At 38.6% G+C, this 23,902-nt stretch overlaps 1 protein-coding gene across 1 annotated transcript in view; it reads right to left on the bottom strand.

The window, feature by feature from the left end:
- Positions 1–280: 280 nt before the first annotated feature.
- Positions 281–23,902, bottom strand: part of RNF224 (ring finger protein 224) — a 50,682-nt gene continuing 27,060 nt past the window's right edge. Inside the window, exon 2 of the mRNA XM_053695999.1 lies at positions 281–1,154. Coding sequence (XP_053551974.1) covers positions 635–1,153 — 519 coding nt within the window. The 5' untranslated portion in view covers position 1,154 and the 3' untranslated portion in view covers positions 281–634. The remainder of the gene's footprint in view (positions 1,155–23,902) is intronic.

Below are 23,902 nucleotides of genomic sequence, written 5' to 3'. Positions count from 1 at the left end.
TTTTATTGAAAAATTCGAAAACGAAAATTTGAAAATAGAATGTTAGAATGTTATATAAACATTTGAAATTTGATTCGAACGATCCAATGTATAAAAATTAGTTTTAAATTTCGAATTTTTAGAAACATTCGCCCATCCCTAGTTAGCAGCAGAAAATGTGAGGTTCTTATGCTTCTTTATAGACCAGACTTGATGGGTCTTCTGGTTCTCGTTTCCCATCAAAATCTATTTTTGAGTAAAAAATGGTTCACTATGTAGCCTACTTTTTTCCAAAACAGCATAGATTTAAAAGTTTTAATATGATCCTCTTTATATATTTATGATGGTACATAGATACTTGACATGAGAAATTCTTTATATCACTAAACAGATTAGATCACTGATTTTCAAACCAGTCCTCAGACCTCCCTAACAGGCCAGATTTTGAGGATATCGGAACTGGAGCACAGGTGAAATAATCAACTGATTAGTAAACAAGGTTATATTACTGCTCTCATCCAAGGTCATCCTGAAAACCTTGTTGGAGAGGCACGAGGACAGGATTGTAAACCAGTGGATTAGAAGCATTAGAACTCTTCAAAAGGAAATAAATGATATCCTGGGTGTCACCTATTAAGCTTTTTTGGTTGTTGTATTAATCATAGCTACAGCAACAGCAACAAAAGCAGTTTTTACAACACATTCGTCTTGGAAACTGAGGCTCTGAGACAGTCTCATGGTAAGTCAATGGTTGATGACTTATTGGCATGGTTTTTGCAAACAATTTAAATTCTGCGTCCATCTCTACTGACTTGCTTGATGATCGTGGATTCTCTTTTTCTGACTTTACTGCCAAAAAAGCTGTTAGGTCCAGGTCCAACATTGCCACGCCCCCTCGTGGGGTTGGTGTGTTTTGCCGGCACTGTGGGCACGGAATCCATCTCTGCTCATTGGTCACTGCGTCCAGCCTCCTGATACACGTCTGGCAGAAGGTGTGGCCACAGTAGAGTTTGCGTGGAAGTCTGTTTGAGAGGTTGTAACATGAGAAACATATAATGCAGTCAATTTTATGGCTGTTTTCCTCTGTTTTGTCATCGGTTATTGTCACAGCGACTCCCAGTGAGCCAGAGTCTGATTTTTCAAGGCCGTCCGAGTTGTTATTGCTGTGAGACATGCTGGAAAACAGTACAGATTAGGTGAATGGGTCAGTATTGTATGTTGTAGAGACAAGTTCATGCAGATATTAATTAGCAGACACTAGATTTTTGCTGTGTGCTAACCCTTTCCCGCCCTTAGGACGTTCTATGCCGTCCTAACTGTGCTGGGCTTTAGTGCCATTAGGACGGCATGGAACATCCTATGTACTGAAGCTATCGGTGCTTCCTGATTGGGATCGCGGGCTGGAGGGTGTACCTAGGGCCTGAACCGATCCCATCATTGAAATCACACGATTGCATGAACAATCGCGTGAGTTGAATTTTTACTTATTTGACTACATCAGAACTTTTTTCCAATGTAGACAAATAAGCCATGGCGTGAAAGGGTTAAAGAGACATACTGTAAAATCCCTTTTTTTTTTCTTTCATGATTCAGCTAGAGCGTGCAATTTTAATCAGCTTTCAAATTTATCAAATTTTCTTTTCTATTATCTTTTGTTGAAAAGCAGGGACATAAACTCAGAAGCGTGCACATGCCTGGAGCAATTACACTGCATGCATTTAACATTACACAAGGCTCTGCCTTTTGCATCACTGCCCTCTGCCTGTGTGCGCCAATTGTGTGTAAGCAGGGGCTGTCAATCACCGGCCCAGTCCGATTAATCCTGGGTGATTGCAAACCATCAGCTAACAGTTGGCCTATAGGTTGGGAGGCAGCAGTCTGATGACCATTTCTTAATACAAGCCTGAACCAATGGTGCTCCAGAGCTGTATCTGCAGCTTGTTATATAGAGCACTATATGGCAGCAGTTTTGCAAGAATATTATCCATTTGCAAAAGCACTAGATGGCAGCACCATACCTACCTAACCTAAGTATCTCTTAAACACAGAATATTATGGGAACTAAGCACATTTGATTATAGAAGTAAATTAGACACTTTTTTAAATACATTTTTTATATCCCTTTATGTAAGTAGAGAATAGACATATCAATTACATATCATATTACATATCAATTACATATCATATTATATATCAATTACATATCATATTACATATCAATTACATATCATATTACATATCAATTACATATCATATTACATATCAATTACATATCATATTACATATCAATTACATATCATATTACATATCATATTACATATCAATTACATATCATATTACATATCAATTACATATCATATTACAAGGGACATGAAACTCACTGTTATTGTGCTTAAAAGAAAATGTATTATTATATTGTATTTAGTACCTTAAATTTTTTCATGCAGAATTTTTTTTTGTAGCAGGACAATAAACACCTTGTGCTTTAGGAGAGGAGGCGACTCCTCCTCTCCTATGCCTATGTCTGTGGGAGTACCTCAAGGATCTGTTCTGGGTCCTCTACTCTTCTCCATCTATACTTTGCTGGGTAAACTTATTAACAGTTATGGCTTCAGATATCACCTCGATGCTGATGACACCCAGATCTACCTCTCTCTCCATCTGTCCTTTCTCATGTCAGTGACTGCTTATCTGGCATTTCTTCCTGGATGGCCTCTCACCAACTAAAGATTAACATGTCCAAGACTGAGCTCCTTCTTATCCCCCCTCAAGCTCTACGCCAACTTCTGACTTCTCTATCCCTGTTGACGGCATCACCATTTCCCCATTGCCCCAAGTCCGCTGCTTCGGAGTTACACTTGACTCAAATCTATCCTTCGTCCCCCATATCCAATCACTTTCTACATCCTGCCGCAACAATCTACGCAACATTTCCAAGATTCGACCTTTTCTGAGCGCTGACACCACAAAGCAAATAATCCACTCCTTTTTTATCTCCCGACTTGACTACTGCAATAACCTACTCGCTGGCCTTCCTCTTTCCTGCCTCTCTCCCCTTCAATCCATCCTAAATGCCTCGGCTAGGCTGAACCACCTTTCCCGTCGTTCTGTATCTGCTGCACCTCTCTGCGAGTCCCTTCATTGGCTCCCCATTCACAGCAGAATTAAATTCAAAATTCTCACCCTTACATACAAAGCTCTCACCAACGCCGCTCCCCTCTACCTATCCTCTCTAATACACAGGTATACTCCAACCCACCCACTAAGATCCAACAATGACCTCCATTCCGCGGCTATCACCTCTTCTCATGCTAGACTGCAGGACTTCTGTTGTGCAGCACTTACCCTCTGGAACACTCTTCCTTGTACTGTCAGGCTTTGCCCTAATCTTTCTTCCTTTAAATGTTCCCTGAAGACTTTTCTGTTCATAGAAGCCTACCACCCAACTCAATAATAAATTAATTTCACTTACCTAACATTTCCCTCATCTAACTCTGTATTAACATCTTTCTCAATCTTAAAAAAGAAACACAGAGGCGCCCAATGGCCTAATACCACAATACCAGGGGACAAGCAAAATATGTAAGACTAATACTCACAAACGAATAGCACCAAAAAGTGCAAGGAAGCAGACTGGAACCTCAAAGTTGCCCAGCAAACTGAACAGACGCAGAGATAATTCTGTAGTACTTCTTCACCAGTGAGGTCCTCCTGGTTCCTAAAGGGGAGGATATAGAGTCAACATAGCCCAGTACAGTTTGTACAAATATATGTGTATCCAGGGAATATGCACGCTTACATGTAGCAAAGCACCTCCAGGTGCAATATACACAGACTGGGACTTACCAGCCGCCCAGCAAGTGTATTTCAATTGTATGTATCATAGCCTGAGGAAACAGCCAGTTGTAGGCTGAGAAACATGTTGCTTTTAAAATAAAAATATTCTTTTTAACTAATACCCTTGTTGCTGGATTTTATCTGGGAATCCATCTATACTCCTGCATCAGTTATGGAAGCTTTCTTATTTGCTGAAACCTTTGAAACAGTCAGCTGGGTGGCTGAGAAGTCCCAGTCTGTGTATATTGCACCCGGAGGTGCTTTGCTACATGTAAGCGTGCATATTCCCTGGATACACATATATTTGTACAAACTGTACTGGGCTATGTTGACTCTATATCCTCCCTTTTAGGAACTAGGAGGACCTCACTGGTGAAGAAGTACTACAGAATTGTCTCTGCGTCTGTTCAGTTTGCTGGGCAACTGTGAGGTTCCAGTCTGCTTCCTTGCACTTTTTGGTGCTATTCGTTTGTGAGTATTAGTCTTACATATTTTGCTTGTCCCCTGGTATTGTGGTATTAGGCCATTGGGCGCCTCTGTGTTTCTTTTTTCAGACCATCTGTTATCATCAGGATTTTGACCCCCCTACGACAGAGAGCTGACCTTTGCAATCTTCTGGAGCTATTGTGACTTACAGGATATCATTTAGTTATTGCACATTTATTGTGTTTCCAGTCACAAGAATATATAAAAAAACATTTCTTCTGGTATTCTGCTGGTTTTTTTTTTAGAGTGCTGTTGTACACATTACTATTGTTCTTATTACATTGTGTTACATTTGTGAAGATTGAGAGCGCCCCCTTGAGGATTGGTGTGCTTCTACACACCATATCTATATATGTTGTATCTTTCTCAATCTTGCAGTCCTCAACTCCTGTTTCTCAACCTCCTACCCTTCTAGATTGTAAATCCCCTCGGGAATAGGGCCCTCAATCCCTCCTGTATGTGTTTGTAAATTTTGTCCTGTCTCTTACAAGTCTTGTACTGTTTTATTTATATGAATTGTATCCATGGACAGCGCTGCAGAATATGTTGGCGCTAAATAAATAAAGTATAATAATAATAATAGTGTAAAATTGTGCTTGTTTGTCACTTGCTGGAGAGGTCAAAATGCAACACCTATAAATGTTGCAAATTAAATAGCAGCTTTCGAAAACCCAGTTTACAGATTTAGGGGCCGATTTATCAATGTCTGGCAGAACTGTCTGGTGAACTGCTTGTGCAATGCCGCCCCCTGCAGATTCGCGGCCAATCGGCTACTAGCAGGGGGTGTCAATCAAACCTGATCGTACACGATCGGGCGGCTTGATGTCCGCAGCCTCAGATCAGGCAGACAAGTTAAGGTGCAGTGGTCTTAAGACCGCTGCATCTTAATTCTTAATTCCTGATTCCAAATCACACGGTATTAGAAGCTTTGGGGCTGGTTGACCGCTTGGTAAATCGGCCCCTTAGATTTTTGACTTTTCTATGGAACTTGAGGCAAAGCATGTCCCTTTAATTTGTTTAAATAGGGTTTTTTATATGCATGATAAAACAGTTTTTTATGTTTAATGTCCCTTAAAAGACATTAACTCCATTAGGATGTTCCATGCTGTTTGGCTGTCCTGAAGCTATAGCAGCTTCCTAAATGGGATCGTGGGCTGGAGGGTATACCTAGCATCATAGCCACTTTCCCCCGAGGCGATCCCATCATTGAAATCACATGATCGTATGAACGATGGTGGGATTTAAATTTTTACTCATTTGTTTACATCAAAACTTTGTTCCGATGTAGACAAATAAGTCCCGTCAGGAAGGGGTTAAAATAATTTTTATTTACACATATTTTATATCCGCAATTAAACACAACATTACATATAGATGTCTTAAATTCATTTACAACTGTCAAACTTTGCATTGTTTGCAATCCAGGAATAAAATAGTAAAAAGCCTCTTGAGTGTATTTCATTTGCACTGATAAAGCAATCACTGGGTAGAATTTTGCAGGGTCTTGTTTCAGGACCCAGTATGATACACTCAAATTTCTCAAATTTCTCAGGGGCAGTGAAGAAAAACACAAGTTACATAAATAAATAACGAGAGTCCATTGCATTTTTTTTGGTAGTTTTTTAATACACGTAATTAAATAATTTAAAAAGAATTAGGTTTTGAATCCCCGTTTTAACAATAAAACATAGTTCTTTATAGTGAAATGTAACTATACAGCACATCTCTTTCCTATATAAGCAATTTTATTAGAATAAAATGTACCAGGTGCGTGACAGTATAACAGAGATAACTGTAACCAGACTGACACATTCTAGGCTTTGATTTTACAACTGGAGACTGGAAAAGTCAATAAAACTAGATTGGTTAATAATTCTAAAACTAGGGAGAGACCCATTACAGCCTGCATCATATCGCCCAATCTGACTACTCAACACAGCATATAAGCTACTGACCAAGATTTTAGCAACTAGGATAGGACTGGAATGCTCGTGGGATATTCCACTATCAGACCTAACTCGGCCAGTAGTCTTCTTATCCCGGCATCAAGCTGGAATGATAGGGAATATCCCAGAGCAGAGAAAGTTAAAGTTCGCAAAAGAGGTAAGCAGTACTTACAATAGGCAGGGTAGACTTTAGCGGCAACAGGCAGGGAATCAGCAGCTAGGTGGTTCAAGGGAAAACCACTTGAAGGACTGATGACCAATAGGATAGCCTTTGATGGCAACAGGTAAAGAAAACAACAGTCCAAGGGTAAACCCCTAGAATGGTCAGGCAGGCAGATTTCGGCAACAGTAAGGCAGTCCAAAGGTTCAAGGGATAAACAGGTAGAATGGTCAGGCAGGCAAAGTTCAGCAACAGAATAGCAATCCAGTACTTCAGAGGTTAAGCAAGCAGAGTAGTAAGACAGGCAGAGTTCTTTAAAAGAGAGGCAATCCGGTACTTTAGGGGTTAAGCAAACAGAGTAGTCAGGCAGGCAGAGTTCATAACAATGAGACAATCGGAACTTGAGGGGTTAAGCAAGTAGAGTAGTCAGGCAGGCAGAGTTCATAAACGAAAAGAAAATCCGGTAATCAGCAATCTATCACACCCAGGAGTACATAAAGTAACACCAATACTTGGGCAGTGATAGATTGCTAAAACGCTACTTACATAGGTGCAGGATTTGCACCCCATGGAATCCCGACTGGCAACAGAGAGGAGAGTGTGCAGCGATGATGTCAGCGCCGCACGCAACAGGAGCCGACACAGCCCCTGATAATGAGCGTGACATAGCCCCCCTCTAAAGGGTTTCCTCTGGAAACCAGAGTCGGCTTCAAAGGATGAATAGCATGGAATCTGGAGACCAAAGAGGACCAGGAGTGGAGGAAGAGGAGCTCTGAGTCGGGTAAATCTATTCTTAATGTTAGGCTTGAGTAGTGAGATATGGAAGACTAATTGTATGCGCAGGGTTCTCGGCAAGCCCACTCTGTAGGCAGCAAGAGACAGTCTTTTAAGGACTTTTTAAGGACCAATAAACCTAGGCCCTAATTTGTGACAGGGTTGACGAAGATGAATGTGTCGAGTAGAGACCCAAACACGTTCACCTACCGGGTGGCACGTGCAGAGGCTCTATGATAATCAGCAAACTTCTTGTATCTTGAGACAGCTAAACGTAACTGAGAGCGAATGCATTGCCAAGGAGTGGTGAGTTCAGTAACGTGTCGGTCTGCAGCAGGAACCCTGTGGACTGAGCAGAAAGAGGGAAGACACAAGGCTGATACCCTGCTGCGGCTTGAAATGGAGAACATTGTAGAAAAGAGTGCCAACAAGTGTTTCTCGCCAGCTCGGCTAGGGGTAACAACTCAGACCAGTTGGTATGGAGGGAATTGACAAAAGGCTCTAAGGTAGGCCTCAAGAATTTGGTTTACTCTCTCAGTTAGTCCATTGGTCTGAGGATGGTAGCCAGAAGACAAGGAAACTGTGGTTCCAATGAATTTACAAAAGGCTCTCGAAAAGGTAGAAATGAATTGTGGACCTCTGTCGGAAAGAATATTCACAGGAATTGCATGAAGTCGTACCACATGCAAGAGAAAAAGAGACAACAAGTCTTGGACAGAAGGCAGTTTCTTAAGGGGTACAAAATGAGCCAGTCTGGATATCCAATCCACCACAACCCAAATAACTGTATGGTGGTCAGAAGGTGCAAGGTCCACAATGAAGTCCATTGTTATGTCTGTCCATGGTTGTTTGGGAATGGACAATGGTTGGAGCAAACCAGAAAGCAAGGATCGGGGAATTTTGTTGGCAGCACAAGTCGTGCAGGCTCTCACATAATCCTGAGCATCAGACTTCATAGTAGGCCACCATACATGTTGGGAAAGACGCTTAAAAGTCCTTGTTAAACCAGGATGTCCTTAGAGTTTACTCTCATGAGCCCAAGATAGCACAGGAGTTTTCTAAACTGGGCACGTTGCAGTCTTCGAAGAAGGGTGGTATTCAGTTGAGCAACCACACAGGAGGGAGGTATGATGTGTTCGATAGGAGCTTCAGAGGAATCACTAGAATGAGGAAATTGACAGGAAAGGGCATCAGCCTTCTTGTTTTTGGTACCAGGAAGATAAGAGACCACAAAGTTAAAACGAGAAAAGAACAGGGCCCACCTGGCCTGTTGAGGATTGAGTCAATGAGCAGTCTCTAGGTAAGTCAGATTCTTGTGGTCGGTGAGAATATGAATGGGATTGGCAGTGCCCTCCAACCAATGATGCCATTTAGTCAAGGCCATCTTAATGGCTAAGAGTTCACGATTACCCACATCGTAATTCCTCTCAGCAAGAGAAAAGCATTTAGAGAAAAATTCCACAGGGTGCAGCTTGGAGGTTAAAGGATCCCTTTGGGTTAGAACTGCTCCAGCCATTATCTCAGTGGCTTCAACTTCTAAAGTGAACTGTAGGTCAGGATCAGGATGGCGGAGCACAGAAGCAGAACAGAAAGCCCTTTTTAGATGAGAGAAGGCATTTATGGCTTCAGGAGGCCAATGTTTACAGTCTTTGTTCCGTTTTGTCAATTCAGTGAGTGGAGCGACTGTTTGAGAAAAGTTCTTTATAAACTTGCGCTAATAATTGGAGAACCCCAAGAATCTCTGTAATTCCTTTAATGACATAGGTTGAGGCCATTCCAAAACTGCGGTGAGTTTAGCAGGATCCATGGCAAAACCTTCTTTCGAGATGACATAACCAAGGAACTGGATTTGAACTCAGTCAAACTCACATTTTTCTATTTTGGCTACCAAGGAATTGTCTCTGAGACGTTGAAGTATATGTCTCACATGTTTATGATGCTCCTCCAGAGTGGAAGAAAAAAAAAGGATGTCATCCAGGTAGACGATGACAGTGCGATTGAGGAGGTCACGGAAGACATCATTGACAAATGCCTAGAAGACTGCAGGGGCATTACACAGCCCAAAGGGCATTACGAGGCATTCATAATGCCCTGATCTTGTGTTGAAGTTGGTCTTCCATTCATGGTCTGGGAAGATACGAATCAAATTGTATGCCCCACATAAGTCCAACTTGGTGAAGAAGCAAGTATTCTGGAGTGAGTCATACAGTTCAGTGATCAAAAGAATGGGATAGAGATTCTTGATAGTGATGTTGTTCCAGGCCCTGAAGTCGATACAGGGTCTGAGCCCACCATCCTTCTTACTGACGAAAAAGAAGCCTGCCCCAGCAGGAGAGGAGGAAGGGAGAATGAAACCTTTAGTCAAGTTCTCTTGGATGTACTCCTCCATAGTCTTGGTTTCAGGTTTGGAGAGTGGATAAGTCCTCCCTTTAGGAAGTGGGGCTCCAGGAAAGAGGTCAATTTTACACCCCTGAAAACAAGCAGGTAAGCAAGCGCCGTGCCCCTAGCAACGGCTAGAGTGGCGCGGCGTGACAAGGACTGGTATTACCATCAATTATCCATGAAGATCAAACAGGTTTTGTACAGGGCAGGTCCTCAGTTAAAAATACAAGAAAAGTTCAACTAATTCTATCTTATTTTTGGAAACATAGAAACGATCCCTAGTTATCGAAGCAGACTAAAGCCTGCATGTTAGCTTTGGATGCTGAAAAAGCCTTATGGGACTACCATTTTTCCACATTAGAACATTTCAGTTTTGCAGGCAACATCCTTCAGGCTATTCAAAACATTTATAGAGATCCAATAGCAGCTGTCATTGTAAACGGTAGAATTGCCCCGACATTCCCCTTACATAAAGGCACAAAGCAGGGTTGCCCACTTTTCCCTCTATTATTTGACATCGCAATAGAGCCTCTTGCTCAGGCCATAAGAATGGAAACTGCTGGCCTGAAGGTTGGAGCCTCTACCATGCATTTTTCACTATATGCAGATAACATGATCTTATTCATCTCAGACCCACACTCTAATTTACATCAGATAAGGGCACTCATTGAAAGATATGGCAATATCTCAGGAATTAAGTTATAACTTAACCCAAACTCCTGGTATGCCATTAATTATACCCCTCTGATTAGGAAAATAACAGATCAGCTTAATAGCTGGAAAGGCTTACCCCTCTCACTATCTGGATGAATAAACTTAATTAAAATGATAACCTTCCCAAAATCATTATGTCTTCCAAATGTTGCCAATTCTACTAGAAAAAAAGACCTTAAGGTACTCAATACTAAAATCCTAGACTTTATTTGGGCAGGAAAGAAGCACCGTATAAGCTCCCAAAGGCTTTCGAGTTCAGTGTTACATGGAGGCTTTGGCCTTCCAAATCTCTTATTCTATAATTGGGTTGCCCTCTCAAAATTTATATTAGACTGGCTAAGTCATCAATATCACTTTACTTTCAAAACTTTGAAAGAAGAACTAATTAAACCTTATTCGATAGCAGTACAACCTCTTTTAACTTTACAGCAAATCCAAAGACACATAGGTGAAGTATTTCCTCTTACAGGACCTTTAAAAGCTTGGAGATCACTTTGTAAGTGGCTTAAAATCCCACAAACCTGCACTAAATACTTACCGCTTCAGGGAAACCCCAACTTTATTGCGGGCATCACTACACAACCTTTCCAAAAAAGGCATCATTAAGGGCTCCGAAATATTCAACATATTCTTGACGAAACGGTTAACTCAATTAAGAGTTTTAAGACACTACAACTGCAGTACACTATACCAAATGCACATCATTTCACATATCTCCAAACAAGACACTATGTGACGGGTATACTAAAAGAGGGGAACCTTCTCCAACAAACAAGACCTATAACTTAACTAGTCTCATTAGTTACTCAAGGGATATATCCAATCTATCCAATATATATAGATTACTGTTAGAACCCACAAACACTTCTACTGTTATACAAATAACTGAAAAGTGGTCCAACTCAGTGGAGGAGGCAGTAGACACACCGCTAATACAGACTAGCATAAAACTCTACGTAAAGTCTGTCTCAAGACTTGCGAGACTCACATATTAGATTGCTACATCAAGCCTACATAACTCCCAAGTTGTATCAGGAGTGGGCACCACAAGCAGCAAACGTTTGTCCAAAATGCCAAAAAGAAAACCCTGACTTGATACACTTGCTGGGGCGGTGCCCATGACTGGTTAAATATTGGAAAACAACAGCATACTGGCTTTAAAATAAATGTAGTTTTGACTTTACAGTAGATAATGAAACCATAATCTTTCTGAAATTACCAAAGGGTTTTAAAATAAGGGATAAACTATTGGGGACTGTTTTATTAATTGCTAGAAGACGGATGGTGTTTAAACCATGGAATTACCCAACTAAACCCAGCCTAACACAGCTTAAAAACTCTCTCCTTCACCAGATGACAATTGAATTTTACGACTCAGTAGGTGACATGGCACATAGGACAACTAGCTTTATGCATAAATGGGAATGCTATATACATAGTCTACCTCAGCAACTACAAACACAGCTATTGTATCCTTTAAGAAATACAGATTTTATGCTAAATGCCAGACTTAGAGGAGAATGGTTGCTAAACTTTGATTGAATAGGTTTAACAATATCGACCCTAGAGATTTTGTTTTTGTCTCTGTATCTCTGACATATCACTGGATTTTACAACCACCTAGTCAGAATCCTTAGTGTATTATGGTTTTAGTTTAAATTTGTTTATTTGTTTGAATTGTTTTGATTTGTTTTAAAAAGAATAAAACCTCAGAAGACATTTCTCCTTAAATATAAACCTATGACAAGGACTATTGTGTACTTCAATGAGCACATAGAGACTACAAGCTCTGAGAACAGTTCCTATTGTATTCAATGTTGACTATTGTATTGTACTTAAAGGGACAGTCTAGTATAAATTAAACTTTCATTATTCAGATAGGACTTTTAATTTTAATTGACTTTCCAATTTACTTTTATCATCAAATTTGCTTTTTTCTCTTGGTATTCTTAGTTTAAATAAAACCTAGGTAGGCTCATATGCTAATTTCTAAGCCTTTGAGGGCTGCCTCTTATCACATGCTTTTTAAATCTCTTTTCAACACAAAGAAACAGAAAGTACACGTGGGCCATATAGATAACACTGTGTTCAGGCACAGGGGGTTATTTAAGATTTAGCACAAAACAATGCTAAATTTAAGACAATAGAAAATAAACAGTCACAGTCATGTGATCAGGGGGCTGGAAGAAGGTTCCTAGATACAAGGTAATCACAGAGGTAAAAGGTATATTAAAGGGACAGTCTAGGCCAAAATAAACTTTCATGATTCAGATAGAGCATGTAATTTTAAACAATTTTCCAATTTACTTTTATCACCAATTTTGCTTTGTTCTCTTGATATTCTTAGTTGAAAGCTTAACCTAGGAGGTTCATATGCTAATTTCTTAGACCTTGAAGGCCGCCAGTTTTTCACCACTAGAGGGTGTTAGTTCATGTATTTCATATAGATAGCACTGTGCTCGTGCACGTGAAGTTATCTGGGAGCAGTCACTGATTGGCTAAACTACAAGTCTGTCAAAAGAACTGAAATAAAGGGACAGTTTGCAGATGCTTAGATACAAGATAATCACAGAGGTAAAAAGTGTATTAATATAACTGTGTTGGTTATGCAAAACTGGGGAATGGGTAATAAAGGGATTATCTATCTTTTAAAACAATAACAATTCTGGTGTAGACTGTCCCTTTAAATGTAAGTACCGTACTTTATAATTTTGACAATGTCGCTGAGATGATAAATAAAAATAATAATAAAAAAAAACTAGATTGGTTACAGATTAAAAATAAATAAGATTTTGGCTCTTTTGCTACATTTGTTTTGTAAAGAAGGTGCAGAAAAAACAGATATGCACCAGTAAAATTTAAAGAAAGCGGAAAAAATACTCAGCAGTATTAATTTGTTCTTTTAAATTATTTTTAAGGGGTTAATACTTAGCTTAACGCCCTCTGGAGAGCGCCGCACTAACCCGATCCTTTTATTTAGTGCAGGTCGTAGGAGTGCGCTAAGCTATCTAATAGCTGGCCATAGCTCTGGCACGAAGAGATTCAGGTTAGCGCACTCTCCAGAGCGGGATAGGGTAAGTATATTGTAGCCACAGGTGAACATTTTACCTGTAGCTTTGAAATATTTACACAAAAATGTAACAAAAACTAATGTAAATTTTTAACTTAAATTCAGTTTTCGTTTAGTTTGATACAAAACAAATACTGAATAGTGCAGCCAACGAATATTCAGGGAAACAAATTTCCCTGAATATTCGGAACGAAAATTTAGTTCAAAACTAAATGACTACAGACAACTTCTGAAGTATGTATACTGGACACATTTACACTTTATAACATTCATCATAATTAGTAATCTAATCATTTTTACCTGAAAATATGGCATATGCTATAGAAAAATACTTAAATTAGTTTTCCTCAAGCGTCAACATTACTAACAAAGCACAAAACACATGAGCCCTTAAAAGGACATAAAACTTATTTTTTGTCTTTCATGATTCAGACCAAACAATTTTTTTTTTTTTTTAATTTACTTCTGTATGAATTGTGCTTTGTGCTTATGTTATTCTTTGTTGAAGACGATACCTAGGTAGGTAACGCTCATTTGTCTGGAGCACTGCTGCCATCTGGTGGTTTGCAAATGTATGACATTGTTATAATACGACTGCCTGCTTTTCAACAAATTATACCAAGAGGGCAAAGTAAATTTAATATTAGAAGTAAATTGAAAAATGTTCATGTTCCTTTATTAATTACTTACAATTACATTAAATATTGAGGTAAGCTCAGAATAGGTTTTAAAATGTGCTTTGTTCTTTTGGTATCCTCTGTTGAAAAGCTTACCTAGGTAGGTTCAGGAGCAGCAGTGAACTACTGGGAGCTAGCTGCGGATTGGTGGCTACACAAATTTTTCTCTTGTGTTTGGCTCACTAGATGTGCTCAGCTTGATCCCAGTAGTGTATTGTTGCTCTGGAGCTGACTTTAACTATGTGTTTAATCCATTTGCAAACAATAGTGCAATAATAAAATGCTATAACATTTTAGAACATTTTCTTTTTGCTCTTATGTGTCCTTTTAATATGCATAGAACAAGAATCAGATTGTTTTAATACATGACAATTAATGTGACAACACAGACAGTCTCAAAGAGAGTAGAATAATGGATGACATGGGTGGCCTAAGCATAATCTATACAGAGTGAATGTACTAAGGGGACAATTATATAAATTGCATGCTCTATCTGAATCATGAAAGAAAATAATTGGGTTTAGTGTCCCTTTAATACGATTTATTCCTGTGTAATTTTGTAAAGGATGTATCTCCTTCCCATACATAAATGCAGTATTCGCTCCTTAGCGACACACCCTGTTTTCAGGGTCAAAAGTGGTTTTCTATAATTCCACCAGGGACATAGGACTGGAGAGCATTTTTATAGAGACATATTTTTAGAATTGGGCCCTAAGAACAGAATCCAACAGTTCTATTCAAAGTCAGTCTTATACTGCTCTTTATGTCTTATAATATCTACTAGGTGATAAGCCTGCCCAGAGGGCAGTCTATGTTTAAAAAATACAAACCCCGCAGCTTAAGTTACAAAAAGTAAAAATTACAGAAAAAAATAAACAAAGCTATCCAAAATAAAAAATGTAAACTTAAACTAATGCCCTATAAAAAATCCCCCCAAAATAAAAACACCCCCTAATCTAATAATAAACTACCAATAGCCCTTAAAAGGGCTTTTGTAGGGCATTGCAATAAGTTAAACAGCTCTTTTACCTAAACAAATGACCAATTACCCCCTAACAGTAAAAACCCCCACCCACCAAACCCCCAATATAAAAAAAACCAACACTAAGAAAAACCTAAACTACCCATTGCTCCTAAAGGGGCATTTGTATGGGCATTGCCCTTAAAAGGGCAATCATCTCTTTTCCAGCCCAAAAAACCCTAATCTAAAAAAAAAAGTCACCCCCCCCCCAAAAAAAAGCCTAAGACTAAGCCCCACATAGGTACTCACCGTTCTTGAAATCCGGCGGAGAAGCTCTTTTCCCAGGCAGCTTCATCATCTTCTATCTTCATCTGGAACAAAGGCGGCACGGAACGAAGGTGCGGAGCTGTCTTCCCCGGTCCTCAACGGCGGCGGTCCTTGGTGGCGTGGAGGTTCCTCTTCATCCGATGTCCGTCATATACTGAAGATTGAATTCAACGTACCGCAATCAATTTGGGGTACCTTGCATTCCTATTGGCTGAAATTTTGAAATTCTTATTATTATCGGTTATTTGTAGAGCGCCTAACAGATTCCACAGCGCTAAATCAGCCAATAGGATTAGAGCTACTGAAATCCTATTGGCTGTTCAAATCAGCCAATAAGATTTCAGTAGCTCTCATCCTATTGGCTGATTTCAACATTTTAGATAAATAGGAAAGCAGCTACCCCAATAAATATGGGGTACCTTGCATTCAATCTTCAGTGTGCGATGGACGATTGCATGAAGAGGAGCCTCCACGCCGTTGAGGACCGCCGCCGCTGAAGACCGCCACTGAGGATCTGTGCATCGGGGAAGACAGCTCCACGCCGCTTCACTCCGGATGAAAATAGAAAATTATGGAGCCACCTGGAAGAAGACCTTCTCCGCCGGACTTCAGGAACGGTGAGTAAAATATAGTCAAAGAAAGAAAGTTCTTGACGGAGGTGCGCCCACGGTGGAGGTCTGTCCAGATAATCCAATGAGAGGCCGCTCTTCCGTAGCGTATGTCAACGGTGAAAAAATCTGCAGTAGGGATACAGGAAGGCGCCAATAGGGTAATAACGCTAAAACCCTGAGAAACAAGTAGGTAAGGAGGATACTGATACTCACAAGCCGAGCGGCACTAAGACGTGCCTAGCAACGCAGGCCGGGACCTCAACGTCACCCGGAAGACTCACAAAGGCAGCAGCTGATCCTCAAGCTGGACCAGGTTCCGTATGGCCAATCAGGATCACTGGATACTCACGCACCCTTCTCTTCATATGCCGATATCCGTACACTGGCAGAGGGACAGGTGAATAGTGATAAACAGTATTTAAAGCTCCCAATTGCCGAAAGCCATATAACACAGTCCACTGCTGGAAAGAGGAGGGAGCAAACTCCAGCAATGTAAATTAAAACAATTTTTATTAAAATGTTTTAAAAACATAGCATCAAAGCAACGCGTTTCTCGGCTACACAGAGCCGTTTCATCAGGCTGTTATACACATTCTTAAAAGCCTGCTGCTTAAAAGCCTCCTCTAACTAATCAAAAACACTTACAATTTACACCCCCCTCACCTCGCAGCTTGCGTCTCAAGCACAGCTGACATAGAGAAAAAATATATGCGTTCCACTTGGAATTCGTGATGGCGAATTGATATCATATAATATTTGTAACTAACACCTACAAATTTCTTGTAATGACTAATTAAATTCATATTATATTTTTGGTCACATAACACATTGGATCAGTTACAGTTATAAAAGTTATTTGTCTCACAACCAAAATTGAATATACGTTATAGAAAATCACAGATGAACATTCACTTGAGACCTTAAATACACAGTTCATCTTAGATATTAACAATTAATCTAAACTATACTAGTCAGATATTCTTATTTGGCCAGCTGAACATTAATAGATAATGCTAGTCAATATATAAGCTTAAAATTATAGCTAACTAACTAAAAAGAACAACTAATGTGAATAACGATAAATACTAAAATCAGAATAAATAAATCAATGCATACTAAAACATCAGGCTCATTACTTAGTCTCTAAACTAATAATATTAAACTGTGATGTCCTGATTTATGCAGGAACTTTTGCAGTGTTTTTGAATTAAGGGTTTGTTTCTCTTTTAATGAATAAAACAGGCAGTATGATTTGAACTACCTGTTAGATCATTGGTGAGACTTTTACTGGTAGAAAACTTCGTAGATGCCAAATAGAGGCAAGGAATATTTATGTAGAAACATTTGTTGCAATATAAGTAAGGAACATAAAGCAAACAGTTCTGAATAAATGTTAAAAGAAAAATGTAATTTGATACACTTGGAAAGCGTCAGTAATTGATTCCTGTTGTAGCACTGTTCAGATATGGCTTCACGCACTCGCACACTCATTCATAAAATATATACATCACAGACAGATTATGGTAATAACCGAAAGATTCAGCAAGGTAATGTGGATGGTTTCCAGAAAGTGACAACTTAAGAACAATCCGTTGTAATTGGATTAAATATTACCTTCAGTTTGAAGAGAGCGGTTTTACCTCTGTGACCGGTATACAGCTTCAGTGAGAGTGCGGCTTCCAGACGCTGCAAGTAGATCCGGTGCTCCTTGATTCAGTTTGTTTGTTAAATTAGAATTCCGGAAGAATGAGTAAATACTTTGTAAGTAAAATGTACAACAAAAGATTCTAGCTTACTACTCCTGTTTATAGAGAGAAAGAAATCAAAGCAAGTTAGGAATTTTCAAAGTAGAATCACAGCAATAGGGATGCGGTCAAATAAGCTGCAAAGGGAAAACAATTTTCAGGCAAGGAATGATGGTTCAGGTGTGCCTGATATAGGGTGGAGGAAAGGTAGGCGGGATATACCTTAAAGGTATATCACACACTCCCCCCACTAAGGGTCCCCCCAATTGACGAGAGGGATGGCTTCAAAGGATATCTGCGATGAAAAGCTCTAATTAAACGGGGAGCAGAAATGTCAGTACTACGATGCCAAGAATTGTCCTCAGGACCAAAACCTTTCCATTTTAATAAGTACTCTAAGTGATGATTCTTGATCCTAGAATCTAGAATATGTTCCACCTCAAATTCATCGTGGTCATCTATTTGTAACGAAGTTGGAGTCTGAAGACTGGATGGTACGGTAGAAGTATAAGGTTTAATCAGAGATACATGTATAGTGGGATGAATCCTATAAGCTGCAGGAAGAGTTAAACATACTGTCATAGGGTTCAAAATTTTATTGATTACAAAAGGTCCAATGTATTGATTTGCCAATTTCTTAGAGGGTACATGGAGTTTTAGATTCTTTACAGATAGTAATACTTTGTCACCCACTTTATAGACTGGACTGGGTCTGTGACGTTTATCATAATAAGCTTTCTGGTAATTCTTTGCATCAGATAAATGTTTTTTGACTAGGGCTAGTCTTGCTTCTAGTTGTAAAGAATAGTCCTTAGCGGCTGGAGAATTTACATCAGTTTTAGATAGATTCAAAGTTGTTGGATGATAGCCATAGGTAGCATAGAACGGTGTCATTTTTGTTGAAGATGATACTGAATTGTTGTAAGAGAATTCCGCCATTGATAAATAATCTATCCAATCATCTTGCAAATGGGAAATGTAACAACGAAGATATTGTTCCAATGTCTGGTTTAGTCTCTCAGTCATCCCATTGGTCTGAGGATGGAAAGCTGTTGAGTATCTTGGTGTAATTTTTAATAATTTGCATAATGATCTCCAAAAGGATGAGGTGAATTGTGTACCTCTATCTGTTATAATATCAGTGGGTAGTCCATGAAGTTTTACTATGTGATTAAGAAAAACCTTAGCTGTAATAAAAGCGGAAGGTAACCTTTTTAGAGGTATAAAATGTCCCAACTTTGTTAGATGATCTAGTACAACTAATATAGTGTTAAAGTTCCTTGATTTTGGTAGCTCTACAATAAAGTCCATCGAGATCATGGACCAGGGTTTATCCGGAACTGGCAATGGGGTCAACAATCCGATAGGCCCTTTATGATCTATTTTATTTCTAGCACAAATGTCACAGGAATTGACATAATCTTGAATGGTTTGATTCATGTGGGGCCACCAAAAGTTTCTTCTTGTTTTTTCAATGGTTTTTTGTATTCCGGTATGACCGGATAAAGGTTCATCATGAGTGTGTTTCAATATTTGTTTCCTTAATGAACTGGGTATGTACAATTGATTTTTATGATTTATCAAACCAGTATTTAAGTTTTTGTGACAGGTTTTAGGTGTAATGGTTTCTTTTTCTTGTGCCCTTTTAATCTCCTCCTCTAGAGGTGTTAGGGCTCCAATAAATTTTTCGATTGGTACTATTGGAGTCATGGTCTCTTGAGGTGTCATTTCCTGTACTCTGGATAACGCATCAGCCTTGGTATTCAGACTTCCTGGTCGGTAAGTGATCAAGAAATTGAACCTATCTAAGAATAGAGACCATCTTACTTGTCTGAAAGATAGAGTTTTACTTTTCTTCAAATATTCCAGATTTTTTATGATCTGTGAAGATTTTGAATGGTTTTTGTGTACCTTCCAGTAAGTGTCTCCATTGTTCGAGGGATACTTTGATAGCAAGGAGTTCTTTATCTCCTATACTATAATTATTTTCTGCTGGTGTGAATCTTCTTGAATAATAAGCTACAGGAAATAATTCTGATTTGTTATCTACTTGTTGAGATAGAACTGCTCCTATACCTGAACTTGATGCATCTACCTCTAATACATATTGCAGCTCAGGATCTGGCATGTGTAAAATGGGGGCTTTGGAAAATTGCCCTTTTAAGTAGTCAAAAGCTGATTGGGCCTGTTCGGTCCATTTATATCTTTGTTTCTTACTAGTCAACTGAGTTAAGGGCTTTACTATATCAGAAAAGTTTTTTATAAACTTTCGATAGTAATTGGCAAAGCCAATAAAACGTTGTAATGCACGAACTGATTTTGGTGTAGGCCATTCTAATACAGATGAAACTTTATCTGGATCCATTTGGATCCTATTAGGAGTTATTATGTATCCCAGGAATTTAATTTTGTTAACATGAAATAAACACTTTTCATGTTTGGCATATAACTTGTGTTCCTTCAATCGCATTAAGACCCAACGTACATGTCTTTCGTGTTCTTCTTCTGTTTTGGAATAGATCAGAATGTCATCTAAATACACTATGACACAAATATCCATTAAATCTCGGAAGATTTCATTAATAAAGTGTTGGAAAGTGGCTGGAGCATTGCTCAATCCAAAAGGCATTACATTGTATTGGTATAACCCATATCGAGTCCGAAAAGCGGTCTTCCATTCGTCACCTTTCTTCATTCTGATAAGGTTGTATGCCCCTTTTAAATCTAATTTAGTAAATATTTGTGCTCCTTTTAACCGTTCTATTATCTCTGGTATTAGTGGTAATGGATACCTGTTTTTTATGGTTATAGAGTTTAAAGCCCTGTAGTCAATTATAGGCCTTAGAGTGCCATCTTTGTTTTTTACCAAAAACATGCCTGCAGCAGCAGGGGATGTGGAGTGAGATATAAATCCCTTTCTCAGGTTGTCATCCAAATAGGACCTTAAGTATACTAACTCATCTTGTGATAGAGGATAGATCTTCCCATGCGGTATTGGTGACCCTGGAATGATATCTATAGGGCAATCGAAGCTTCTGTGGGGTGGTAAATTTTCTGCTTCTTTCAAATTGAAGACCTCTGCCAAATCCTGATATATCCCTGGTATCCCTATCTCAGATGATGAAAGAATGCTATGAGGATAACAGGTGTTTATGCAATATGTTGAGTCTAGTTTAAGTTTTGAATGTTCCCAATCTATTTTAGGATTATGTTTGTGCAGCCAACTATATCCTAATATAATAGTATGTAGTGATATGGGGATCACATCAAATGTAATATATTCTGTGTGCCCCTTGTTTATCATTGTGAGCAAAGGTATTGTTTGGTGTGTAATGGGTCCCTTATTTATTAAAGTACTATCAATTGATTTGACAAACACGGGGTTCTGCTTGCAAACCAGAGGAATTTTATTATTTACAATATATACAGAATCAATATAGTTCCCAGATGCACCTGAGTCAATCAATGCCTTGGTGTGTATATTTTCCTGATCCCACTGCAAAGAGAGAGGTAAAGTCAATTGCATTGTATCTGAGATATGATATATGTTTTGATAACCTGTTTTCTTACCCTTCTTTTGTCTTTGTAATGAAGGACAGCTTGAGACGTTATGTTCTTTTTGTCCACAGTATAAACATAAGTTTTCTAATCTTCTTCTCATTTTTTCCTCATTACTTAGTGGCCCCTTGATAGTGCCTATCTCCATAGGGGTTACACTACCTTGATGTTTCTCAGATGTTGTAGTGTAAGTATTCTGTCGCCTGGGTATTGTGTCTGAAGTAAATCTCTCTGCTCGCCGTTCCCTGAGTCTTCTATCTATGGATGTGCTTAATTTTATAAGTCCTGGAAGAGTATCAGGCATTTCCTGGCGAGACAGTTCATCCTTAAGGTTTTCAGATAGGCCCAGCCTAAACTGATTTTTAAGGCTAACTTGGTTCCATAGTGAGTCTGTTGCCCACATTTGAAATTCAGTTGTGTACTCCTCCACCGTGCTCTTACCCTGTTTGAGTGCGCGTAGCTTAGATTCTGCAGTGATTTGTGTATCTGTGTCTTCATATAAATTAGACATAGCTTGAAAGAAATCCTGTAGTGAATCCAAAATTGGGTCATTATTTTCATAAAACCTGTTAGCCCAGGTCCTAGGCTCTCCTTGTAAAAATGAAATAGTGGTGCAAACCCTGATGCGGTCTGAATAATATGTGCGGGGTCTCATGGTAAAAAGAAGTTTACAAGCAGTCTTGAAATCTCTGAATTCATGTCTTTTGCCAGTGAAAGGTTGAGGGTAGTGAATATGGGGTTCAGGTACTTCAGTACTTTTATGAGACATATATTCTTTAACAATAGCTTTTAATGCGGTATTATCTGCTTGTACTTCTGTTAAACCTTGTGCAAGATAATCTAATTTTCTTTGTATGTTAGAGAACTCAGTTTTAATTTCATTTGCATCCATGATATTAAAGTTTTGTTTACCAGTAACAAACCCTTAAAACACTGTGGCCTGAAAATTATGTGATGTCCTGATTTATGCAGGAACTTTTGCAGTGTTTTTGAATTAAGGGTTTGTTTCTCTTTTAATGAATAAAACAGGCAGTATGATTTGAACTACCTGTTAGATCATTGGTGAGACTTTTACTGGTAGAAAACTTCGTAGATGCCAAATAGAGGCAAGGAATATTTATGTAGAAACATTTGTTGCAATATAAGTAAGGAACATAAAGCAAACAGTTCTGAATAAATGTTAAAAGAAAAATGTAATTTGATACACTTGGAAAGCGTCAGTAATTGATTCCTGTTGTAGCACTGTTCAGATATGGCTTCACGCACTCGCACACTCATTCATAAAATATATACATCACAGACAGATTATGGTAATAACCGAAAGATTCAGCAAGGTAATGTGGATGGTTTCCAGAAAGTGACAACTTAAGAACAATCCGTTGTAATTGGATTAAATATTACCTTCAGTTTGAAGAGAGCGGTTTTACCTCTGTGACCGGTATACAGCTTCAGTGAGAGTGCGGCTTCCAGACGCTGCAAGTAGATCCGGTGCTCCTTGATTCAGTTTGTTTGTTAAATTAGAATTCCGGAAGAATGAGTAAATACTTTGTAAGTAAAATGTACAACAAAAGATTCTAGCTTACTACTCCTGTTTATAGAGAGAAAGAAATCAAAGCAAGTTAGGAATTTTCAAAGTAGAATCACAGCAATAGGGATGCGGTCAAATAAGCTGCAAAGGGAAAACAATTTTCAGGCAAGGAATGATGGTTCAGGTGTGCCTGATATAGGGTGGAGGAAAGGTAGGCGGGATATACCTTAAAGGTATATCACATAAACAATAAAATATCTCTACATAACTTAATATATTCATATCCACAAAAATAACACAATAAAATATACTTATTATATTAAAAACATAACAAAATAATTTAATTGTGGAAAGCTGCAAGATCGATATTGGCATTGAGACCTGATGGATGTAAAGTCTGGAGTCTGTAGATCCAAAAGGTCTCTCTCTGTCTAAGTCTATAAAAACGATTATAAAAGTCAGATCTTGGGATGTGTTCAATAGGAGTTATTTGTAAACAATGTAAGTTACCACTATGTTTGATGTTACAATGTCGTGGTACACTATGTGATTTAAAGTTGTTTTTAATATTTCTAAAGTGCTCTGACCACCTTACGCTCAAGCGTCTGCAGGTGCGCCCTACATATTGAAACCCACAAATGCAGGACAATAAATAGATCACATAATTGGACGCACATGTCATCCGACTACTCATTTTGTAAATTTTAGATGTTGAGTTTGATTTGAAAGTATCTACATTATGTGTTATAAAGTCACACATTTTACATTTTTTATGATTACATTTAAAACTGCCTTTTCTTTGTATTTTACAGATAGTGTAATCATAAAAAATGTAAAATGTGTGACTTTATAACACATAATGTAGATACTTTCAAATCAAACTCAACATCTAAAATTTACAAAATGAGTAGTCGGATGACATGTGCGTCCAATTATGTGATCTATTTATTGTCCTGCATTTGTGGGGTTCAATATGTAGGGCGCACCTGCAGACGCTTGAGCGTAAAGTGGTCAGAACACTTTAGAAATATTAAAAACAACTTTAAATCACATAGTGTACCACGACATTGTAACATCAAACATAGTGGTAACTTACATTGTTTACAAATAACTCCTATTGAACACATCCCAAGATCTGACTTTTATA

This window comes from Bombina bombina, chromosome 12 (assembly GCF_027579735.1).
Source record: "Bombina bombina isolate aBomBom1 chromosome 12, aBomBom1.pri, whole genome shotgun sequence".
In the NCBI taxonomy this organism is placed as follows: domain Eukaryota; kingdom Metazoa; phylum Chordata; class Amphibia; order Anura; family Bombinatoridae; genus Bombina; species Bombina bombina.
This window is presented reverse-complemented; position numbering and strand designations above follow the sequence as displayed.